At 42.4% G+C, this 22,835-nt stretch overlaps 1 protein-coding gene across 1 annotated transcript; it reads left to right on the top strand.

Moving 5' to 3' along the window:
• The first annotated feature begins 3,540 nt into the window (after positions 1 to 3,540).
• On the top strand, positions 3,541 to 20,913 carry LOC109868935 (large neutral amino acids transporter small subunit 1-like). The gene is made up of 12 exons (XM_020458705.2): positions 3,541 to 3,922; positions 7,562 to 7,959; positions 8,097 to 8,268; positions 8,650 to 8,775; positions 10,740 to 10,845; positions 14,451 to 14,495; positions 14,719 to 14,842; positions 15,026 to 15,129; positions 15,288 to 15,384; positions 15,795 to 15,944; positions 18,299 to 18,473; positions 18,884 to 20,913. The coding sequence occupies exons 1-12, from the start codon at positions 3,844 to 3,846 to the stop codon at positions 18,991 to 18,993; spliced, it is 1,686 nt and encodes a 561-aa protein (XP_020314294.1). The 5' UTR covers positions 3,541 to 3,843; the 3' UTR covers positions 18,994 to 20,913.
• The last annotated feature ends 1,922 nt before the right edge of the window (positions 20,914 to 22,835 follow it).

The following is a 22,835-nucleotide window of genomic DNA, read 5'->3' as shown; positions in this document are numbered from 1 at the left end:
GCAGCTCAGGCTGCTCCATGCAGACTGGCAGCTCAGGCTGCTCCATGCAGACTGGCAGCTCAGGCTGCTCCATGCAGACTGGCAGCTCAGGGTGCTCCATGCAGACTGACAGCTCAGGCTGCTCCATGCAGGCTGGCAGCTCCAGCTGCTCCATGCAGACTGACAGCTCTGGCTGCTCCATGCAGGCTGGCATCTCTGTCTGCGCTAAACAGGCGGGAGACTCCGGCAGCGCTGTAGAGGAGAAAGGCTCTGGCTGCGCTAAACAGGCGGGAGACTCCAGCAGCGCAGGAGAGGAGAAAAGCGCTGGCTGCGCTGAACAGGCGGGAGACTCCGGCAGCGCAGGAGAGGAGAAAGGCTCTAGCTGCGCTAAACAGGCGGGAGACTCCGGCAGCGCAGGAGAGGCGAGGCGCACTGTAGGCCTGATGCGTGGTGCTGGAACTGGTGGTACTGGATCGAGGACACGCACAGGAAGCCTGGTGCGGGGAGCTGCTACCAGAGGGCTGGAGTGTGGAGGTGGCACAGGATGGGCTAGACCGTGAAGGCGTACTGGAGATCTTGAGAGTAGTGTTGGCACAGGACGTGCAAGGCTAGGGATGTGCACAGGAGGCCTGGTGCGTGATGCTGGAACTGGTGGTACTGGATCGAGGACACGCACAGGAAGCCTGGTGCGGGGAGCTGCTACCAGAGGGCTGGAGTGTGGAGGTGGCACAGGATGGGCTAGACCTTGAAGGCGTACTGGAGATCTTGAGAGTAGTGTTGGCACAGGACGTGCAAGGCTAGGGATGTGCACAGGAGGCCTGGTGCGTGAGGCTGGCACCAACTTCACCAGCCGACTAACACGCACCTCAGGACGAGTATGGAGCGCTAACCCAGGTGCCATCAAATCCCCAACACGTTCCGTCGGGCGAATTCTATGCAAAAAGCACCAACACAGCAGCTCCCTCATTTCTCTCTCCTCCAATTTCCCCATTAACTCCTTCACAGTCTCTGTTTCGCTCACCTCCAACACCGGCTCTGGTTCTGGTCTCCTCCTTGGCTCTTCACGATAAACAGGGAGAGTTGGCTCAGGTCTATCTCCTGACTCAGCCACTCTCCCTCTGAGCCCCCACCCAATACATTTTTGGGGCTGCTTTTCGGGTTTCGCTCTGCGCCGCCGTGTCTTTCTTTTCTCCAACTCCATTCACCTATAGCCTTCTTCGCACTGCTCTAGCGAATCCCATGCGGGCTCAGGCATTCTCTCTGGGTCTGCCGCCCACCTGTCGATTTCTTCCCACGTCGTATACTCCATGCCATTCCTGTCCATAACGTCCTCCTTTCGCTGCTGCCTGTTAACACGCTGCTCGGTCCGTATGTGGTGGGTGATTCTGTAACGGCGTTCTTCGTTTGTTGAAGGAGAGGACCGAAATGCAGCGTGGTGGTTAATCATGATCTTTAATGAAACAAATGACGGAACGATACATGAACTAACTAACTAATAAATACAAAAAACAACAAACAGAACGTGAAACCTAATTACAGCCTATCTGGTGAAACTACACAGAGACAGGAACAATCACCCACGAAAGACAAAGCGAAACTCAGGCTACCTAAATACGGTTCCCAATCAGAGGCAACGAGAATCACCTGACTGCTGATTGAGAACCGCCTCAGGCAGCCAAGCCTATACAACACCCCTAATCAGCCGCGATCCCAAATACTACAAACCCCAATACGAAATACAATAACATAAACCCCTGTCACACCCTGGCCTGACCAAATATATAACGAAAAAACAAAATACAATGACCAAGGCGTGACATTGTCACTGGGCTCCCTCCGTCTGATGGCAACACTGTCATTCTAACGGTAGTCAACCGGTTCTCCAAGACCGCCCATTTCATCCCTCCCCCCAAACTACCTTTTGACAAGGAGACGGCCCAGCTTATGGTGCAGCATGTCTTCCGGATCCATGGACTCCTGGTAGACATGGTCTCCGATCTGCGTTCTCGTCTCAGTTCTGTAAGAAATATTGCATCCTTATTGGGTCATCGGCCAGTCTGTCATCTGGATTCCATCCCCAAACTAACGGTCAGTCGGAGCGAGCAAACCAAGAGCAGGAGACCACCCTAAACGGTCTCAACCAACCCCACTATCTGGAGCCGTCAACTGGTCTGGGTGGAGTATGCCCGGAACACTCTTCCCAGTTCTGCCATGGGACTTTTCCCTTTCGAGCGCTCCATGAGGTATCAGCCTCAAGTCTTCCCTGAACAAGAGCAGGAGGTCAGCATATCCTCGTCCCAGTTGTTTGTCCGCCGCTGTTGATGTACCTGGAGAAGAGCCAGGGCGGCTATTCTCAAGACCAACTCCAGGTATCGTCGACGAGCGGACCATTGCCGGACCCTTGCTCCCCGCTACCACATTGGGCAGACACAGGCTTAATCCTAGACACATGGAAGATAGGGTGAATACGGAGGGTACGGTGTAACACAAGACGGACAGCAGTGGAACTCAGGATTCTGGAGATGGGAAAAGGACCAATGAAACCGGGGAGACCCGAAATGGCAGATCCCGAGTTGAAAGGCATATGAGGAGAGGTGCTGGGTTCCTGCTAAAGACATCTTGGATCTGGCCCTCATCGCCGATAAGTAGTCATGTACAGTAATTTCCTTATTTTCCTTATTTGAGATATATTGGTTTAATAGATTCATCCTTATCACCTTTACCTTTTATGTTATACAACCTGTCCATGCATTACCATCTGTAGATGAGATGTTCCATCATGAATCGGAGCTTGGTACTCACAGGTCACCTTTGGCAGTGTGATAGGTATGCAAGTAAAACTAGTGCATTAAAAGAACATGGCTCATTCTCAGAATGCACTTTTATGAAAATGCACTACTGGTTTAGAAGAACACTTGTGCAGTCAGCTTAGAACAAATGTTCTGTATGTAGCAAACAGGAATGGGCAGGAAGAAATCACAAGCCATAACCACTTTATCTCTCCCTTATGCATATGTAGGAGTGCCATCTAGTGGAAATACGTCAGATACATAAGTTGATGACTTAGAATGACAGCCATGCAGGGTTTCAACTTCATATTCAATCACACATATCCAGATATGAGGGCTAAAATGTTGTAGTTACTTCCATAGAATCGTTATTGGATAGTATGACTTGCAGTCATTAATTAGGCCTAGTGGTGGTCAAAGGGTATCCTCCTGGAAGGATTGTATCCCAAGGGAAATGCGGTACTCTCTGTATATATTTGGAGAGTGACATCAAAGATGGCTTTTTGGGGCTGAAGCTTTTTTTTAGATCTGATGCATTCTATATGACCCATTCTATTCCCCCAGTCATCTTTCAGCATGGGAGAGAGAACAAAGAAAATGGACTTCCCTGTCATGGCCACTAGGTGGAGTGCCGGAGCTTTTTGCATTCTTTGTCCGTGTGTCACGCTCGCATCAAAGCACACAGTCACACACACATCGTTGCCTCACACACGGCACAAAAAGATTTGTCACGTGGCTGCAGTCCCTCCAAAAGCTGACCTAGTTCCCCCCTCTCTTGCTGAGCTCTCTATCTCTCCCATCATTCATCAGAAGTGGGCGTAGGCTAGGTGGCAGCATCACCATCACCACATCAGGCACCACACTAGGTCTGCTGCTACCTCTCCTGCACTCACTGTCACACTGGAGAGAGGGAGACAAGCGGGACGAGATATAGTGTGCAGGAGAAAAAGAGGGAGGAGGAGAAAAACAGAGGGAGGGTGTGTGTGAGAAAGAGAGACTGTAGGGAAGCCTAGCTAGGAGGAAGAGAGCAAAAAAGGAAGGGTAAAAGAGATAAGGGGGCCAAACGAACAACAGGATGGCAGAGCCGGAGCTGAAACCATGGAACAGCCAGGAGAGCTTGAAGACGGCAACCGAGGGCCAGGAGAAGATGGAGGGTAGGTACACCGCTCCAGCACAACACACACACGTAAACACACACACACACACACATACACACACACACACACACATACATTAGCCTAGCCTAGATACCACATGGTGCAGAGTTGCATCAGATGCTCAGGCTACTGCATAATCTGGTGCAGCAATGCATGCATTTATATATGGAGTTTTCTAATGATGTGATTTGCTACAGGGCTAGTGAGAGGTTAAGAGTGGGGATATGTTTTGATCTGTCTGAAAGGCCTATGACAGCGCTTATATACACACACACACACACACACACACACACACACACACACATATATACAGTGGGGAGAACAAATATTTGATACACTGCCGATTTTGAAGGTTTTCCTACTTACAAAGCATGTAGAGGTCTATAATTTTTTATCATAGGTACACTTCAACTGTGAGAGACTAAATCTAAAACAAAAATCCAGAAAATCACATTGTATGATTTTTAAGTAATTCATTTGCATTTTATTGCACGACATAAGTATTTGATCACCTACCAACTAGTAAGAATTCTGTCTCTCACAGACCAGTTTTTCTTTAAGAAGCCCTCATGTTCTCCACTCACTACCTGTATTAACTGCACCTGTTTGAACTCGTTACCTGTATAAAAAAAACCTGTCCACACACTCAATCAAACAGACTCCAACCTCTCCACAACGGCCAAGACCAGAGAGCTGTGTAAGGACATCAGGGTTAAATTGTAGACCTGCACAAGGCTGCGATGGGCTACATGACAATAGGTATGCAGCTTGGTGAGAAGCCAACAACTGTTGGCGCAAGTATTCGAAAATGGAAGAAGTTCAAGATGACGGTGAATCACCCTCGGTCTGGGGCTCCATGCAAGATCTCACCTCGCGGGGCATCAATGATCATGAGGAAGGTGAGGGATCAGCCCAGAACTACACGGCAGGACCTGGTCAATGACCTGAAGAGAGCTGGGACCACAGTCTCAAAGAAAACCATTAGTAACACACTAAGCCGTCATGGATTAAAATCCTGCAGCGCACACAAGGTCCCCCTGCTCAAGCCAGCGCATGTCCAGGCCCATCCGAAATTTGCCAATGACCATCTGGATGATCCAGAGGAGGAATGGGAGAAGATCATGTGGTCTGATGAGACATGCTTGAGGATGCTTTTCTGCAAAGGGGACAGGACGACTGCACCGAATTGAGGGGAGGATGGATGGGGCCATGTATCGCGAGATCTTGGACAACAACCTCCTTCCCTCAGTAAGAGCATTGAAGTTGGGTCGTGACTGGGTCTTCCAGCATGACAATGACCCGAAGCACACAGACAGGGCAACTAAGGAGTGGCTCTGTAAGAAGCATCTCAAGATCCTGTAGTGGCCTAGCCAGTCTCCAGACCTGAACCCAATAGAAAATCTTTGGAGGGAGCTGAAAGTCCGTATTGCCCAGCGACAGCCAAAATCCCTGCTGCAGTGTGTGCAAACCTGGTCAAGAACTACAGGAAACGTATGATCTCTGTAATTGCAAACAAAGGTTTCTGCACCAAATATTAAGTTCTGCTTTTCTGACGTATCAAATACTTATGTCATGCAATAAAATGCATATTAATTACTAAAAATCATACAATGTGATTTTCTGGATTTTTGTTTTAGATTCAGTCTCTCACAGTGGAAGTGTACCTAATGATAAAAATTACAGACCTCTACATGCTTTGTAAGTAGGAAAAACTGCCATATCGGCAGTGCATCAAATACTTGTTCTCCCCACTGTATATATATATATATATATATACACACACGCACAACACATACATACACACACAGACAAACACTCAACATTTCTGCATTAATGCGTTCATGAGGTCTGGTCTGTCTTGGTTTCTTATGGCTGAGATCCCGTTACCAGGAGCGATATAACAACAACCAGTGATAGTACAGGGCACCATATTCAAAACAACAGAAATCTCAGAATTAAAATTCCTCAAACATACATTTATCTTATAACGTTTTCAAGGTAGTCTTGTTGTTAATCCCACCACAGTGTCCGATTTCAAATAGAATTTACGGGGAAAGCACCACAAACGATTATGTTGTTGTCACCAACAACTCACTAAAATACACAGCCAATTTTACCAGCCAAAAGAGAGAGAGAGAGAAAAAGCACATATAGAGATAAAATGAATCACTAACCTTTGATAATCTTCATCAGATGACACTCATAGGACTTCATGTTACACAATACATGCATGTTTTGTTTGATAAAGTTCATATTTATATCAGAAAATCGGAGTTTACATTGGCGTATTAGATTCACTAGTTCCAAAAACATCCAGTGATTTTGCATAGCCACATCATTCAACAGAAATACTCATCATAAATGTAGATGATAATACAATTTATACACATGGAATTATAGATAAACCTCTCCTTAATGCAACCGCTGTGTTAGATTTTTTTTTAACTTTACGGAAAAAGAAACGCATGCAATAATCTGAGACGGCGCTCAAAAGTAAAAACACCACAGCCGCAAAGATGGCGTCAACATAAACAAGAAATTACATGATAAATATTCCCTTACCTTTGATGATCTACATCAGAAAGCACTATAGGAATCCCAGGTCCGCAATAAATGTTTGTTTTGTTCGAAAATGTCCGTTATTTATATCCAAATACCTTCTTTTGTTAGCGCGTTTGGTATACATATCCAAACACTAATTCTGGTCAGCGTTATATCGAACAAAAACTTCAAAAAGTGATATTACCATCTAAGAAACATTTCAAACTAAGTACAGAATCAATCATTAGGATGGTTTTAACATATAGCTTCAATAATGTTCCAACCGGAGTACTCCTTCTTGTCTTCGTGAGCAATGGAATGCAAGTGACTACCACGAGGAATAAACATGATCAGAAAATGGCTGACTGCCAGACACTTGACTGATTCTGCTATCATTCACTCCCACAACATCATAGAAGTCTCATTATAATTTCTATTGATGGTTGACATCTAGTTGAACCCCTAGGCAGTGCAACATCATTCATACCTCAAGGGGATTTCATTGGGGACTCTGGTGAATACATACAAAGCTCAGATATCTGACATCCTGTTTTGATTTCAACTCAGAATTTTGCCTGCCAATATGAGTTATGTTATACTCACAGACATCATTCAAACAGTTATAGAAACTTTAGAGTGTTTTCTATCCAATCCCAATAATAAAATGCATATATTATAAACTGAGACTAAGGAGCAGGCCGTTTACTTTAGGCACCTTATTCATCCAAGCTACTCAATACTGCCCCCCAGCCATAAAAAGTTAACAGGTTCGAAGATGCACTGGAGTGGTATTAGTCAACTTGGCATTCATCTGATGGCATCTGTGTTATAAACCACAGATTTTCATAAGCATCCAATAGAAGTCATGGTGCTTGCATAATTCTACTTTCCCTTCATGGCATAGCTTATCAATTAATTCCCTGTCTGTTCAGTCTATTTACAATACAGGGCCATGTAAAGTCAATGTGCTGCTCAACTCCTGAACTATCATCGAGAGGAGAGTGCCAGCAATCCCTTTTAATGAACTCTACCTTGTCCCCCTCTTTCCCACCCTGTCATCCCCTCCTCCCTCAACCTTTCCCCCTCATCCTGCAGCTGAGGCGGCTCCGGACAACACTGACCAGCCTCCGTCGCTGGACAAGCTTCCATTCAAGCCTGCCTCCCCATCCACCCCTACCCCTACGGCTGCTGATGCCATGGAAGCCACCACCCCTACCGCAGAGGCCTCCTCCCCAGCCAAGGCGGCAGGCGGCAAGATTGAACTGAAGCGCAGCATCACGCTCTTTAACGGTGTGGGCATGATCATTGGCACCATCATCGGTTCGGGCATCTTCATCACACCCACCGGGGTGGTTAAGGAGGCGGGCTCGGCCGGTCTTTCGCTAGTGGTGTGGGCCGTGTGTGGTGTGGTGTCCACCATGGGCGCCCTATGCTATGCCGAGCTGGGTACCACCATTACCAAGTCGGGCGGAGACTACACCTATATCCTGGAGGTGTGTGTGTGTGGGGGTGGGGTGGTTGTGTTGGGGGTTGTGTTTGTGTGTGTCTGTGTGCTATCTGCGGGGCTTGAGAAACAAGCAGAAGCCAAAACTCTGTTGTTTGCAGCTGGACAAATGAAGTTGTATTGTAGGTGTACGGTGAGCTGGCCGCCTTCCTCAAGCTGTGGGTGGAGATGCTGATCATCAGGCCCTCCTCCCAGTACGTGGTGTCATTGGTGTTCGCCACCTACCTGCTCAAACCCCTCTACCCAAACTGCAGTGTTCCCGATAGTGCCGCAAAGCTCATCGCTTGTCTCTGCCTCAGTGAGTATAACCATCACTGCCTCCGGAATCGGGGTGCCTGTACATTGCACAAATAATACTTAAAAAAATATTATTAGTGAACTATACAAATACTGACACGTACTGCAACACACATCAACCAAACAGGTGTTTCTTAGCCAGCTGCATGATTTAATATTTGTTTACCGCCACTACTTCTGTATTCACTCAATTACTATTTTGCTGGCCTCCCTTATGTCTTTTTTTAAGGGACTGTTTTCCCCCACTGATGTTCTCTCACATCTGCTGTATATTTATTTTTAAATAACAAAAATACATTAATAAAATAATTTAAAAAACATAAACATATGCAATTTACATTCGAGGGTCAATCATGTTCTACCCTGTGTTTCGCTCGGTCAGCATCGTTGACCTTTGTGAACTGCATCAGCGTGCGGGCTGCCACCAAGGTCCAGGACTTGTTCACTGTGTCCAAGCTCCTGGCCCTGATCATCATCATCATCTTCGGCTTCATTCAGATCGGAACCGGTAAGTTCACACACCCAGTGCACACACATGTACCGGTGTCTGTGGGTACGTCAGACACACGTCTGACACATCCTCTCATCCGGTCTATAGGTTCGTGCTTGTTATACATATTTCACCAAGGCTTAGCTAGTCATGTGTATTATCCAGTGTTTTTGCAACCATCTCATTATAAAATACTAAAGTGAAGCTGAAAATTATTTTGAAATTTCATAGCCTACTGTCTGCGATATAGCTAAACCATCTGCACCCTCACGAATTCCTAGCAAAATAGCTTTGTATTTAAAGACAACCCACCCATCCAACATACATTGTGAAGCCACCTTTTCTCCCTACTACATCTGGTCCCGCTGCCACAAGACCACTCCGGCTACCTTTGTGCTGCACATTGGGTTGCCATGAAAACTAAAACAAATCAATCAAATCAAATCTTATTTGTCACATGCTTTGTAAACAGCAGGTGTAGACTAACAGTGAAATGCTGTTCCCAAATCCATTCCCAACAATGCAGAGAGAGAAATTATATTTAAAAAAATAACTAGCCAATGAGCTTGTTCCTTTTGCTGTGCTCTTAAGATTCTTAAGACTGGAGTGGAGGACGGGGAAAAATGAACGCTCTGCCGTCTGAAAAGAAGGGGTGTCTGTTTCAGTTTTCTCTCTCTAGCATCTTCTACCTCTCATATAGATTCTAGAGTAGGAGAGACAGGACAAGGTGAAGGAAAGACTCATAACTTTACATTGTACAGATATATTGTGCACACAAGAGAGCAGTGATAGAGAGATCAGCAATCAGCACTGCATACGGATGGGGTCCAGCTCCCCTCTTCACTTCTAATATGTCAATGTGTCATTGTACCCACATTTATCATTTTAGGAGTCAAGGACATGTGGTTTCTGTTACAAAGCAAGTTAGTATATTTTACCCCACTTTTCTCCCAATATATGCTTGAAAATAAGCAAAGTAAATATTTGCCAAAGATAAATGATCTTACCGCATGGGTGGATAATTTGGCATGTAGATTATCTTGTTGAGTTCAAAATCAACACAACTATTTAAAAACAATCTTGATGAGATTGCCATTTTGCAGTGTTGTAAACCCTATTTTCATCTTATCACCACTCCACCTTTGATGTATGCCTGGATGACAACAAAGAGCCACAACTCATAGGAGTATCATTGTTTGCCTCTAGAGATTACGTTCATTTATTCCAACATGGTCAATAAGGCCTAAACTCTTCCAAGGTATGCACCCTTCTGCTTGTTCAGGGATGAGAGAGAGCTAGAAAGACAGAGGGACAGAGAGAAAGAGAGAGGTACAGTATACTAAGCAGTGCTTCTATAGCAATCCTAGCAATTGAAGCGCTGTCATTTACAACTAAAATGGAAGCGCTGTCATTTACAACTAAAATGAACAGGTAGACAAGACAGTGGATTAGAAAACAAACATTTTCCATTTTCCAATCCTGACAGCATGTTCCCTTTCTGATGTAGGCCTCTAAGTAGGCTTTTCACTGGCCTGGATATTATGCGAATAATTGAGTGGATAGACATTTGTTATCATAAAAAAAGGTCTCCCTCCTAATTTTAAAATGTCAACTCCCAAACATTATTATATTCTCAGCGCATCAATGGAAGATGGACTAACCCAGGGTTAGGTGTTTGGAGGGTGCAGCCTATGTCAAAAAAAGCTATTTTCTCTTTTTCCAAATGTCATCTCTATCAGTCAAATGTAGTCATACATAGCAAGTGTGCAAAGGCAAAACATCACAACAATTGTGACTTTATATGGCTTCATATTAAAACGCTCACGTGTGATTGTGTACACGTGTGTGTCTACCATATTCCATGCAGCAAACATCCATGCATTCAATATACTGTTTATATTCTCAGTTCATTGTTCGTTGGAGTCAGTCCCTTTTGCAAAGTAGTGACATCTAATGCTGCTTTCTTGTCTGTGTCTAAACAGGTGATGTGCCATACCTGACACCAGAATTAGCATTTGAAGGCAGCAAATGGGGAGTCGACAACATTGTGTTGGCTCTATACAGTGGACTCTTTGCTTTTGGTGGATGGTAAGGCCTTTGCAACACCACACAGGGTACGTTTACACCTGAGTCGTATTAGGTTCCAACATAACAAAATGGTTCAAAGCCATATGCAATGGAAAGTGTAAACAAGCACTACTTATTGGACAATTTCAAATAGTTTGCTTCTATTTTGTGCGTAGTATATACGACCCTGGTATTATCATATGACTTTTGTTAATCAAGATGATCTGATCACAATTGATCCAGGGTTCAATGCGTCTACACATGGTATTAAAAACATGTCTATTACATTGTGACAACAGTGACAGCATGTGTTTTGACGGTCTACCTACACAATCAGAATGTGGACACAAACTGTTCACAGGATGCTTGTTATGTACTATGGATATAATTCCAGTGTGTAGCCTATAGAAGGTTGATGCTACGCAACTAATCTAAACGGATCTAATGTACAGTTGACGTCGGGAAGTTTACATACACTTAGATTGGAGTCATTAAAACTAGTTTTTCAACCACACAAATGTATTGTTAATAACAAACTATAGTTTTGGCAAGTCGGTTAGGACATCTACTTTGTGCATGACACAAGACATTTTTCCAACAATTGTTTACAGACTGATTATTTCACTTATAATTCACTGTATCACAATTCCAGTTGTTCAGAAGTTTACATACAATAAGTTGACTGTGCCTTGTAACAATTTGGAAAATTACAGAAAATTACGTCATGGCTTTAGAAGCTTCTGAGAGGCTTATTGACATAATTTGAGTCAATAGGAGGTGTACCTGTGGATGTATTTCAAAGCTTACCTTCAAACTTGACATCATGGGAAAATCAAAAGAAATCAGCCAAGACCTCAGAAAAACAATTGTAGACCACAAGTCTGGTTCATCCTTGAGAGCAATTTCCAAACGCCTAAAGGTACCATTTTCATCTGTACAACAAGTATAAACACCATGGGACCACTCAGCCGTCATGCCGCTCAGGAAGGAGATGCCCCATAGAGATGGGCGTCATTTGGTGCGAAAAGTGCAAATCAATCCCAGAACAACAAGAAAAGGATGTTGTGAAGATGCTGGAGGAAACGGGTACAAAAGTATCTATATCCACAGTAAAACAAGTCCTATATCGACATAACCTGAAAGTGTCAAGGGTGTGTACGGGAGGCGAAGTCAGGTGCAGGAGAGCAGAGTGTAGTGAACAGGTGCACTTTAATTCCGTTCTACAAAATACAGCACATTAAAACAATAACGTGCCAAAAACATGGAACATGGCAAAAGTAAAGCGCCTGACAATAATCCACATAACAAACAAACAATTACACACAAAGACATGGAGGGGAAACAGAGGAATAAATACATGCAGGAATTGTGGAATGAAAACCAGGTGTGTAATGGAACAAGACAAAACCAATGGAATATGAGAAATGGAGAGGCGATGGCTAGAAAGCCGGTGACGTCGATCGCCAAACGCCGCCCGAACAAGGAGAGGAGCCGACTTCGGTGGAAGTTGTGACAGAAAGGCCGCTCAGCAAGGAAGAAGCCACTGCTCCAAAACCGCCATAAAATAGCCAGACTACTGTTTGCAACTGTACGTGGACAATAGTACTTTTTGGAGAAATGTCCTCTGATGAAATAAAAATATAATTGTTTGGCCATAATGACCATCATTATGTTTCGATGAAAAAGGAGGAGGCTTGCAAGCTGAAGAACACCATCCCAACAGTGAAGCATGGGGGTGGCAGCATCATGTTGTGGGGGTGCTTTGCTGCAGGAGGGACTGGTGCACTTCACATAATACAGTGCCTTGCGAAAGTATTCGGCCCCCTTGAACTTTGCGACCTTTTGCCACATTTCAGGCTTCAAACAGAAAGATATAAAACTGTATTTTTTTGTCAAGAATCAACAACAAGTGGGACACAATCATGAAGTGGAACGACATTTATTGGATATTTCAAACTTTTTTAACAAATTAAAAAAGTGAAAAATTGGGCGTGCTAAATTATTCAGCCCCTTTATTTTCAGTGCAGCAAACTCTCTCCAGAAGTTCAGTGAGGATCTCTGAATGATCCAATGTTGACCTAAATGACTAATGATGATAAATACAATCCACCTGGGTGTAATCAAGTCTCCGTATAAATTCACCTGCACTGTGATAGTCTCAGAGGTCCGTTAAAAGCGCAGAGAGCATCATGAAGAACAAGGAACACACCAGGCAGGTCCGAGATACTGTTGTGAAGAATTTTAAAGCCGGATTTGGATACAAAAAGATTTCCCAAGCTTTAAACATCCCAAGGAGCACTGTGCAAGCGATAATATTGAAATGGAAGGAGTATCAGACCACTGCAAATCTACCAAGACCTGGCCATCCCTCTAAACTTTCAGCTCATACAAGGAGAAGACTGATCAGAGATGCTGAACTGCAGAGATCTACAGCTGAGGTGGGAGACTCTGTCCATAGGACAACAATCAGTCGTATATTGCACAAATCTGGCCTTTATGGAAGAGTGGCAAGAAGATAGCCATTTCTTAAAGATATCCATAAAAAGTGTTGTTTAAAGTTTGCCACAAGCCACCTGGGAGACACACCAAACATGTGGAAGAAGGTGCTCTGGTCAGATGAAACCAAAATTGAACTTTTTGGCAACAATGCAAAACGTTATGTTTGGCGTAAAAGCAACACAGCTCATCACCCTGAACACACCATCCCCACTGTCAAACATGGTGGTGGCAGCATCATGGTTTGGGCCTGCTTTTCTTCAGCAGGGACAGGTAAGATGGTTAAAATTGATGGGAAGATGGATGGAGCCAAATACAGGACCATTCTGGAAGAAAACCTGATGGAGTCTGCAAAAGACCTGAGACTGGGACGGAGATTTGTCTTCCAACAAGACAATGATCCAAAACATAAAGCAAAATCTACAATGGAATGGTTCAAAAATAAGCATATCCAGGTGTTAGAATGGCCAAGTCAAAGTCCAGACCTGAATCCAATCGAGAATCTGTGGAAAGAACTGAAAACTGCTGTTCACAAATGCTCTCCATCCAACCTCACTGAGCTCGAGCTGTTTTGCAAGGAGGAATGGGAAAAAATGTCAGTCTCTCGATGTGCAAAACTGATAGAGACATACCTCAAGCGACTTACAGCTTTAATCGCAGCAAAAGGTGGCGCTACAAAGTATTAACTTAAGGGGGCTGAATAATTTTGCACGCCCAATTTTTCAGTTTTTGATTTGTTAAAAAAGTTTGAAATATCCAATAAATGTCATTCCACTTCATGATTGTGTCCCACTTGTTGCTACACAAAATGTTTGACACAAGTTATACAATTTAAAGGCAATGCTACCAAATACTAACTGAGTATATGTAAACCTCTGACCCATTGGGAATGTGACGAAAGAAATAAAACTGAAATAAATCATTTTTTCTACTATTATTCTGACATTTCATATTCTTAAAATATAGTGGTGATCCTAACTGACTTAAAACAGGACATTTTTACTAGGATTAAATGTCAGGAATTGTGAAAAACTGAGTTTAAATGTATTTGGCTGAGGTGTATGTAAACTTCCAACTTCAACTCTTTTTGTTGGAATATAATGCATCATGTTCTGTTTCCTCTCCTTTAGGAATTACCTGAATTATGTGACAGAGGAAATGATCAATCCAGAGAGGTGACTTATGTGTGATTTAAGGTTTTGTTGAGGATTGTACAGTGTTTATCAAATGTCACACTCATATAATGTAATCACATTGAATACAGTCATAAAATTGCATGAATTTAAACACAAATATTAGATCAAATCACACTGTTGACTCTGAACCTCAAATGTGATTGGCTGACACATTATGAGTGCCCCCAATTACATGATCTTTAATTGATGACCTTGTTTCCAGAAACCTGCCCCTGTCCATCATTATCTCCATGCCCATTGTGACCGTGGTGTACGTACTGACCAACCTGGCCTACTTCACCACTATCCCCCCAAGTGTGATGGTTGAGTCCGAGGCAGTAGCTGTGGTAAGGATGGCTTTATTAAAGATCATGTTTTGGAGCAGGATAACAGTGAGCTCATATTACCTAAGTTCCTGCCATTTATTTTGCTAACAAAAAGGTAACAGACAGCATAATAATGATAAAGATAATACATTGAGATGTTGAATTGGAATAAGAGTATTCAATGGTAGTGCTTTCCCATTGCAGATCTTTGGGGAATACCATCTTGGTGTGATGTCCTGGCTCATCCCTGTCTTCGTGGGCCTGTCCTGCTTCGGAGCTGTCAACGGAAGCCTGTTCACCTCGGCACGGTCTGTATCTAATCAACACACAGATAACTTGACAAAGAGTGTGTGTATCTGTGTGTTTTTAATTCAGTCCTTTGATACTTAAAGCCTAGAGATTTTATCAAAATGCCGCACAACTGCAGAACACTCAATCATCAGGGTTCGTCTGCCTCTTCTTATAGGCTGTTTTATGCTGGCGCTCGAGAGGGTCAGCTCCCTGCTGCACTGGGATTGGTCCACACTGACCTCTTCACCCCAGTGCCCTCCCTAATTTTCACAGTGAGTACTGCCATTGGTCCCTGAATTGATCTCAAATGTAATGCCATCCTTGGTTAGACAGAATTTTACATTTCAGAACCCAGAATTGGGCAAAGTTATAATCATAGTCATCTACTCAAGTCAATCTGGCACAGATTATTATTTGTAGATACAGTACATCTCAACATCGTACATAGTAACTGAATAGTAGTTATTCCCATTACAATAAAAACATTGTATAAATAAAGTGGTACATTTACTGCTTTTTAATGGTAACCTTTTGCTGAAAAAAAGTTGGGTGTGGAGTAAAGGCAAATGTATAGTCTACGTACTTATGCAGCTGGAGAAGGCAATTAGCTATCACAAAATGAAATGAGGAATTCGGGTTAATACATGAGCACAATGTCTATATATGATTCCTCTCCCTGCAGTGTTTCCTGTCCATGCTTTACGCCCTGTCCAAGGACATCTTCTCGGTTATCAACCTGTTCAGCTTCTTTACCTGGTTGTGTGTGGGCATGGCGATCGCCGGCTTGCTGTGGCTCCGCTGGACCAAGCCAGAGCTCAGGAGGCCCATCAAGGTACTGTTTCTGTACACAGCTCTATGACCACAAGAAGTTGAAAATACATTGGAAAAACTTAAATCAACCAATTTTGCTCATTGGGAGGCTCAGGTTATGGTTTGAATACTCTTCAAATGCATCCTTCCTTCATCCCTACCTTGAAGTAATCACTGATCTGACATGGCTGGGTTGGTGTATACCAGATTTTCTATACATTTCTTTCACCAGTTATGTCATGTCAGATAAGTGCATTTCAAAAGTATGGCCCAACTCACGGCCGGCCCCGTCATTAGGCAGGATTAGGCGGATCAACAGCTAAACTGAAGAAGACACACCTCCAACAACAACACATGAAACCTCACATAATTCTGCCCAAAAAAACAATGACAATTTCTCTCAACCGGTGGCATATGGGCTTTTTGGGTAAACGGTGATTTTATTTATTTTACTTTATTTCACCTTTATTTTACCAGGTAGGCTAGTTGAGAACAAGTTCTCATTTACAACTGCGACCTGGCCAAGATAAAGCATAGCAGTGTGAACAGACAACAACACAGAGTTACACATGGAGTAAACAATAAACAAGTCAATAACACAGTAGAAAAAAAAGAGTCTATATACATTGTGTGCAAAAGGCATGAGGAGGTAGGCGAATAATTACAATTTAGCAGATTAACACTGGAGTGATAAATTATCAGATGGTCATGTGCAGGTAGAAATACTGGTGTGCAAAAGAGCAGAACAGTAAATAAATAAAAACAGTATGGGGATGAGGTAGGTAAATTGGGTGGGCTATTTACCGATGGACTATGTACAGCTGCAGCGATCGGTTAGCTGCTCAGATAGCAGATGTTTAAAGTGGGTGAGGGAGATAAAAGTCTCCAACTTCAGCGATGCCACCTTTTGATAAGCAGTACCCAAGTTGTCAAAGGAAGGGGCAAAACATATTTTGCTTGTCCATTCCCAGCATGCCTCTCCAGCGTGCGGTTCGAGAGACGCATCTCTGCAGCGCTCCACCAACGTTCCATCAAAAAAATGATCTAACATAAATCATGTAGCAGATATAGGATATGGTACAAAGAGTATGTGGCCTTTTCTGCAGCTGGAGATAAAATGTATGACAATGTAATGAGATGGACACTTTTTACATCGTGGAGGTTTCTCCCATCAAATCGCCTAACCTAAATTGCTCTTAATCAAATAAAAAATGTGCTGTCATGTTATCAAACAAAATATCATAAAAACAGGATAGGTCAAAGAGAAATGGACAATATATAATGAACAATCACAGCTGTTGTCCAGGAGTTTCAACCCATTGTCAGTGGGTTCAAGTTTGAATCTGTCCATTTTTGACAAGCTGATCATAGTGAAAAATAAAATATTTCTGCATTTCACGCTGTGTAACCACATTGCAAATAGGCTCGCGATAACTCCTGATAAAGTTGGGTAGCTGATATTTAGAGCTTAAATAGCCAAATTGATTAGTCACAGGCATCAGGAATGCCAATACCTTTTGGACTTCTTTTTTTGGTGCAGTTCTGGACTGGCCTTGATTTCCACATCCACGGACATTGGTTTTTGGTCTGGTCCGGACCAAGTCTGTACGTCTTGATGTGGCCCAAACATAGACGTCTACAAATTCATGTTTTTCAACTTTCATTCAGAACCAACAATTAGCTTGATGTCAACGTCCGGGAAATACATATTTTCAATGTCTGTAAAATAATAATTTTTATCATCCAGGGGAAAAAAAAGTATTTTCAACTTTCATTCAGAACTGAAAATGAACCTAATTTCAACATCTGGAAAATACATATTTTTTTATGTCCAGAAAATATATATTTTATCGCAGCGCTAGCTGTGCCACCAGAGACTCTGGGTTCGCCGCGACTGGGAGGTCCGTGGGGCGACGCATAATTGGCCTAGCGTCGTCCGGGTTAGGGAGGGTTTGGCCGGTATGGATATCCTTGTCTCATCGCGCACCAGCGACTCCTGTGGCAGGCCGGGCGCTGGGCACGCTAACCAAGGTTGCCAGGTGTACAGTGTTTCCTCTGACACATTGGAGCGGCTGGCTTCTGGGTTGGATGCGGGCTGTGTTAAGAAGCAGTGCAGTGGTTGGGTTGTGTTTCGGAGGACGCATGACTTTCGACCTTCGTCTCTCCCGAGCCCGTACGGGAGTTGTAGCAATGAGACAAGATAGTAACTTCTAATAATTGGATACTATGAAATTGGTGAGAAAAAGGGGGTAAAATTAAATAAATAAATAAATACACTTTTAAATGTTTGAAGTGATATGAAGCTGAGCTCATTTTTGTTTCATCCAGTAACCATTGGGTTTCTGTACATTAATCTTATCTTATTTTCCCTGGCAGATTTGGTTGGTGGTCCCTGTGGTGTTTGTGCTGGGCTGTGTCTTCATGATCGTGGTGTCCTTCTGGGCAGCTCCCTTCGAGTGCCTGATAGGCAGTGGGATCATCCTCACTGGTATCCCCGCCTATCTTCTGGGGTACAAGTGGAAGAAGCCCCACATTATAAAGAAGATCTTAGGTGAGCTGGATATACATTTAACTCTTACATTCTGTCTGTATGTACAGTACTGCAAAGTCAAGGCCGGAGATTTTGTTCCTGGTTTTTTTGTTTTGTTTTGAAAATGGCGTTTTTGTTTTTGCACGCTAGTAACAAGCTGTTTTGTGTCTAAAGTTCATATCCAGTCAAATAGATTTGTATGAAGTTTTTACTCAAATGCAAAGTTTGCATGTTTAATCCCAAATTAAATTGAACATACAAAGTAAATAAGGGTTTGAAAGAAAAACAATCATACAGGTTAAGGTCATTTAAAATAGTCACATTTACACGTTTCTACATGCAATCTTTCCATTCCTGCAAATTAAACGTGGCCTTCAGTTTTAGACTACCAGAAAATAACTCATGTGAAATGTGTGTTTTTCTATTTTCAGAGATCTTTACTCTGTTCTGCCAGAAGATTTTTATGTCCGTTCCAGAAGAACGTGAAGAGAAGGAGTCAGCTGAAGTAGCTGAAGAAGTCGAAACAACAAAGGATGACTGAGTTAATGTTTTAGTTGGAACATTACATGTTTACACTCATTGTTGCTTCTGTTACAGAGTTCCATGACTCTTGGTATTAGTAGGGGTTTACGCAAATTGCTTCGGTGTACATATTTTGTATTTTACATGCATTTTCTTACTGTGTTGTCTCTTTGTATTCTCTCCAGCAATTCAATTCCACTTTTCAGTGATATAGTTTACTTTCAAACTTTTTCACAATTTTCCTAAACTAACCTCTTTTACATTTCATATGTTTTAACCTATTTTGCACAGTAGGCCTGAATTAAGCTAAAAAGGAAAATCCATTTATATTAACAAAAGTAATATGTGTTGGTATGTTCTCTAGACAATCATCCAATCATCTTTGATAATACGTACAATACCCTGCTTTGTCTTAAAACGGTCTTCATCGAACGAAAGATAATTTCATATTTGACTTATGAATTATAGAACTATTAACCCCCCCTTTAACTGACGGTATGTCTTTAACTGTAGTTGAAGGAACTAGCTACTGGTTACCTAAATTGATTCTATCTGTGATAAACCCATTATTTTATTCAGGTAACTCATACCACACATTCTGTAAACTACCTTAATTTCCCTTTGACATGATTGGACTCATGATAACAATTAAGATTTTAATATCTAGTTGTGCACTGTATTGCTACAATCAATTTTATATCCATTGTTTGGAACACAGTTATATCCCATTCTCAAATTCACTTTGAAACATTTTCAAATAACCAACTTATTTATTCGACAGATTACTATTTGAAGCACATTTGTGCAAAGTGGATTTCTGATATGATATCTGATGTGTTGCTTTAAGATTGATGTCACACAAGTCAGTTCCTTTATGAAATCTACCGGTTTCCATACATTTAAAACCATTATATTCGGTGATTACATTTGATGTTTTTTTATTGTTTGTACAGATACCATGCCAGAAATGTGATTATCAACATTCAGCCAACATGACAATTTTGCTACTGATGTATACTTTTGTCATGTTGTGAGTATCATAAGTGGATATTGAAGGGTCTTTTCTCTTTCAAATGAGCGATTACTGCAAGTACAGATTTAAGCTTTCCCTACCCCAGTCCAAACCTTTTCTGACCCCAAGCCAGACCAGTTCAAGCCAAAAAACAAACAAAAACAAAACACCTAATGGCACTATTACAATCCGTATCGCTGAAGCATTACAGATTTAGCATTAGAAATGTGAAGGTAATTTCTGATTGAGCCGACATATCCAGATTTGACCATGAATGCCATCCCTGCCAACACGGGAACATTGCATTTACATTTTTGTTGGGCTTTAGCACTACATTTTCGTGATATGGGTGGAATAGAGACTTAATGAAATTCTGGAGGCACAAAATATTAGCACAAACATGTACATGTTCCTGAATTAGGGACACAATGCAGTATAGAATGTTAACTGCTCCTATTCTTCTTTTTTAAAATCCTCATTGAATTCTTGAATCGCTGGGAAAGTAGGGACAATAGCACAATAGATCACTGCACTTACAGAAAGCACAAACTGTGAAGTAACTTGACAGGCACAGAGTTTACAGATAGAGTAAACAAGGAAGTTTAGGGAATAGGGACGTTTAAATGGATTACTGATCGCTTTGTCTTGTAAGAGTATATTCATGACTGCCAGCATGAAGGAGAAACTGTCGGGGTACCTTCATATTTTTGTGGCCCAAAATGCACCACACAACATAGTTCAGGTGTGTACAAAGTCTTGCGTATTATGTACGATAAAGTCTTTGAATGTACTGAATGTTATGGTATAATACTTTTTATTATTTGAATCGGAAGAAACAATTGTACCTCTGTCAGTTATTGTGACTTAAATGTCAGTGACCATGGCGGGTATGTACAATAACCATTAAACTATTTTTGTTCAAAAGGTCTGGGTCTTTGTTGCGGAATTAACAAACTAATTTTTCTTTCATATATTTCACACATTTTATTGTATTATCATTCTAATTGCCAGCTAAAGCATGATGGTGAAATGGTGAAATGCTTTGAATGTGTCAACCTCTTTATTGCATCTGTTTATTTAAAATAACTAAAGATTTGTATTATTATGCACTTTCAGGGGAAACAACGTCAGCTATTGCAAAACTCAGCGACACTGGCTGCATACAGACAACAACCCATTCCCACAACAAGATAACACATCTCCAAAGAACAAAATTGGCTATATGAGGGTCTCGGAATACAACCACTATACCCAGTACTCCATGATCATCATCTGATATGAAGTGTTTGGATAATATTAGTAATACGCTCTCTTTTGCGATTGTTTCTGTGTTGATTTCCAAAGCTAGTATCTAAGGCATGGATTAATGAACTCTGTGTTCATTGATTCCCAAACGGTAATAAGATTGAGGCATGCTCTGGGAAAGGAGTTCATATCCGCTAGGAAAGGAAATGAGGATGCTGCCTCTGTGATTTGAAGCCAGTCGAGGATCCACTAAGGATCATATTAAAGATGGTAGATTGTCTTGGTTCATAGATTTAGATAGTGGGCCCACTTGTTATGAAGCCTGTTTTAGCATGGCCTGAGCCAATGAGGACTTTTACAATTTTGAATTAGTCAAATGGGTGGGACTTCCTATGGGCTAAGGAAGGATACCATAATTCCAACACTCCTGAGCAAACATGTGATAACTGCAGGTGGCAGTAAATCACCATAGCTTGGCTTCATGCCTGTTCAGACAACACACTCCAGGTGGTGGTATGCACCCTTGCTTACTGACTGTCGATAAACTTGTAGAAATATACTACTTTAAAATGGAGATTGCCCTCAGTGGCACTGCTCATGATGTCACGGATGCCATTATGGCAAAGACGCAAAGGTGTGGCCTCTATCCAACTCTATGGCCTAGAAATACACCTATGCATGGCGTGATGCCTTTTGACCAAAAGTCTTCGTCAGGCACCATTGAGATTGAAGGTTAATGTGTCACTAAAATCGAGGTGGAGCTCAGGTGGAATGTCAACATTAGATGATAGCAATAACAATATCTACACAATGTGTAATAAAGAGCAAAGAAAATAAAGACAGGGTTGTCGAAATTGAGAGTGAATTTGTTCCATCTGTCATCATTACAGAGGGACTGTTTGTAACTTTCACTCTTAACATGATACACAACTGGAATTAGTCTCCTGACAAATATCAATAGACCAAACAATTGCCAAGACATACTGTACCATCCAAACAGTAGATTCCAAGTGCAGCTGATAAAAGTGAAAGTTCAAAGTTTTACTGCCTGTAGTCTAGTTTCTGAGTGGTCTACGATGCCGACACCTGCTCCTGTCCCTGAGCTGTTGCTGGCCGCTCTGGAAGGCTTGGTCTCAGATTACCTGAAGGGATTTCAGTGGCACCTGACTATGAACGTGTTAGATGGCTTGTCTCCCATTCCTAAGGGCTGTCTGGAGAATGCTGACAGGCAAGATACTGTAGAGAAGATGATGAAGGAGCTGTGAAGATCTCACTGGAAATTCTGAGGAAGATCAACCAGAATGATCTCGCTATAAAGTTAGAGACAGACACTCTAGGAAAGGTTCTGGCAATAAAAAAGACTGCATTTGATCAAAAGGAAGAACTGAAATCCAACAGGGAGTCTTTGAAAGAATCAAGAAAACGACTAAAGCATGGAGGTCCACATTAAGAAGCAATGTGCAGACATAGCGAGGCAGATAGAGAGAGTAGTTTGAGAAGTTTCACCATTTCCTTAGAGAGGAAGAGGAGGCCAGACTGGCTGGGCTGAGGCAGAAAGAACAGCAGAGGAGAAGAATATTGCCAGCGAGATGGAGAGAATTCAG

This window comes from Oncorhynchus kisutch, linkage group LG24, assembly GCF_002021735.2.
Source record: "Oncorhynchus kisutch isolate 150728-3 linkage group LG24, Okis_V2, whole genome shotgun sequence".
NCBI classification, from domain to species: domain Eukaryota; kingdom Metazoa; phylum Chordata; class Actinopteri; order Salmoniformes; family Salmonidae; genus Oncorhynchus; species Oncorhynchus kisutch.
Note: the sequence above shows the minus strand (reverse complement) of the source record. Positions and strands in the feature narration are given on the sequence as shown.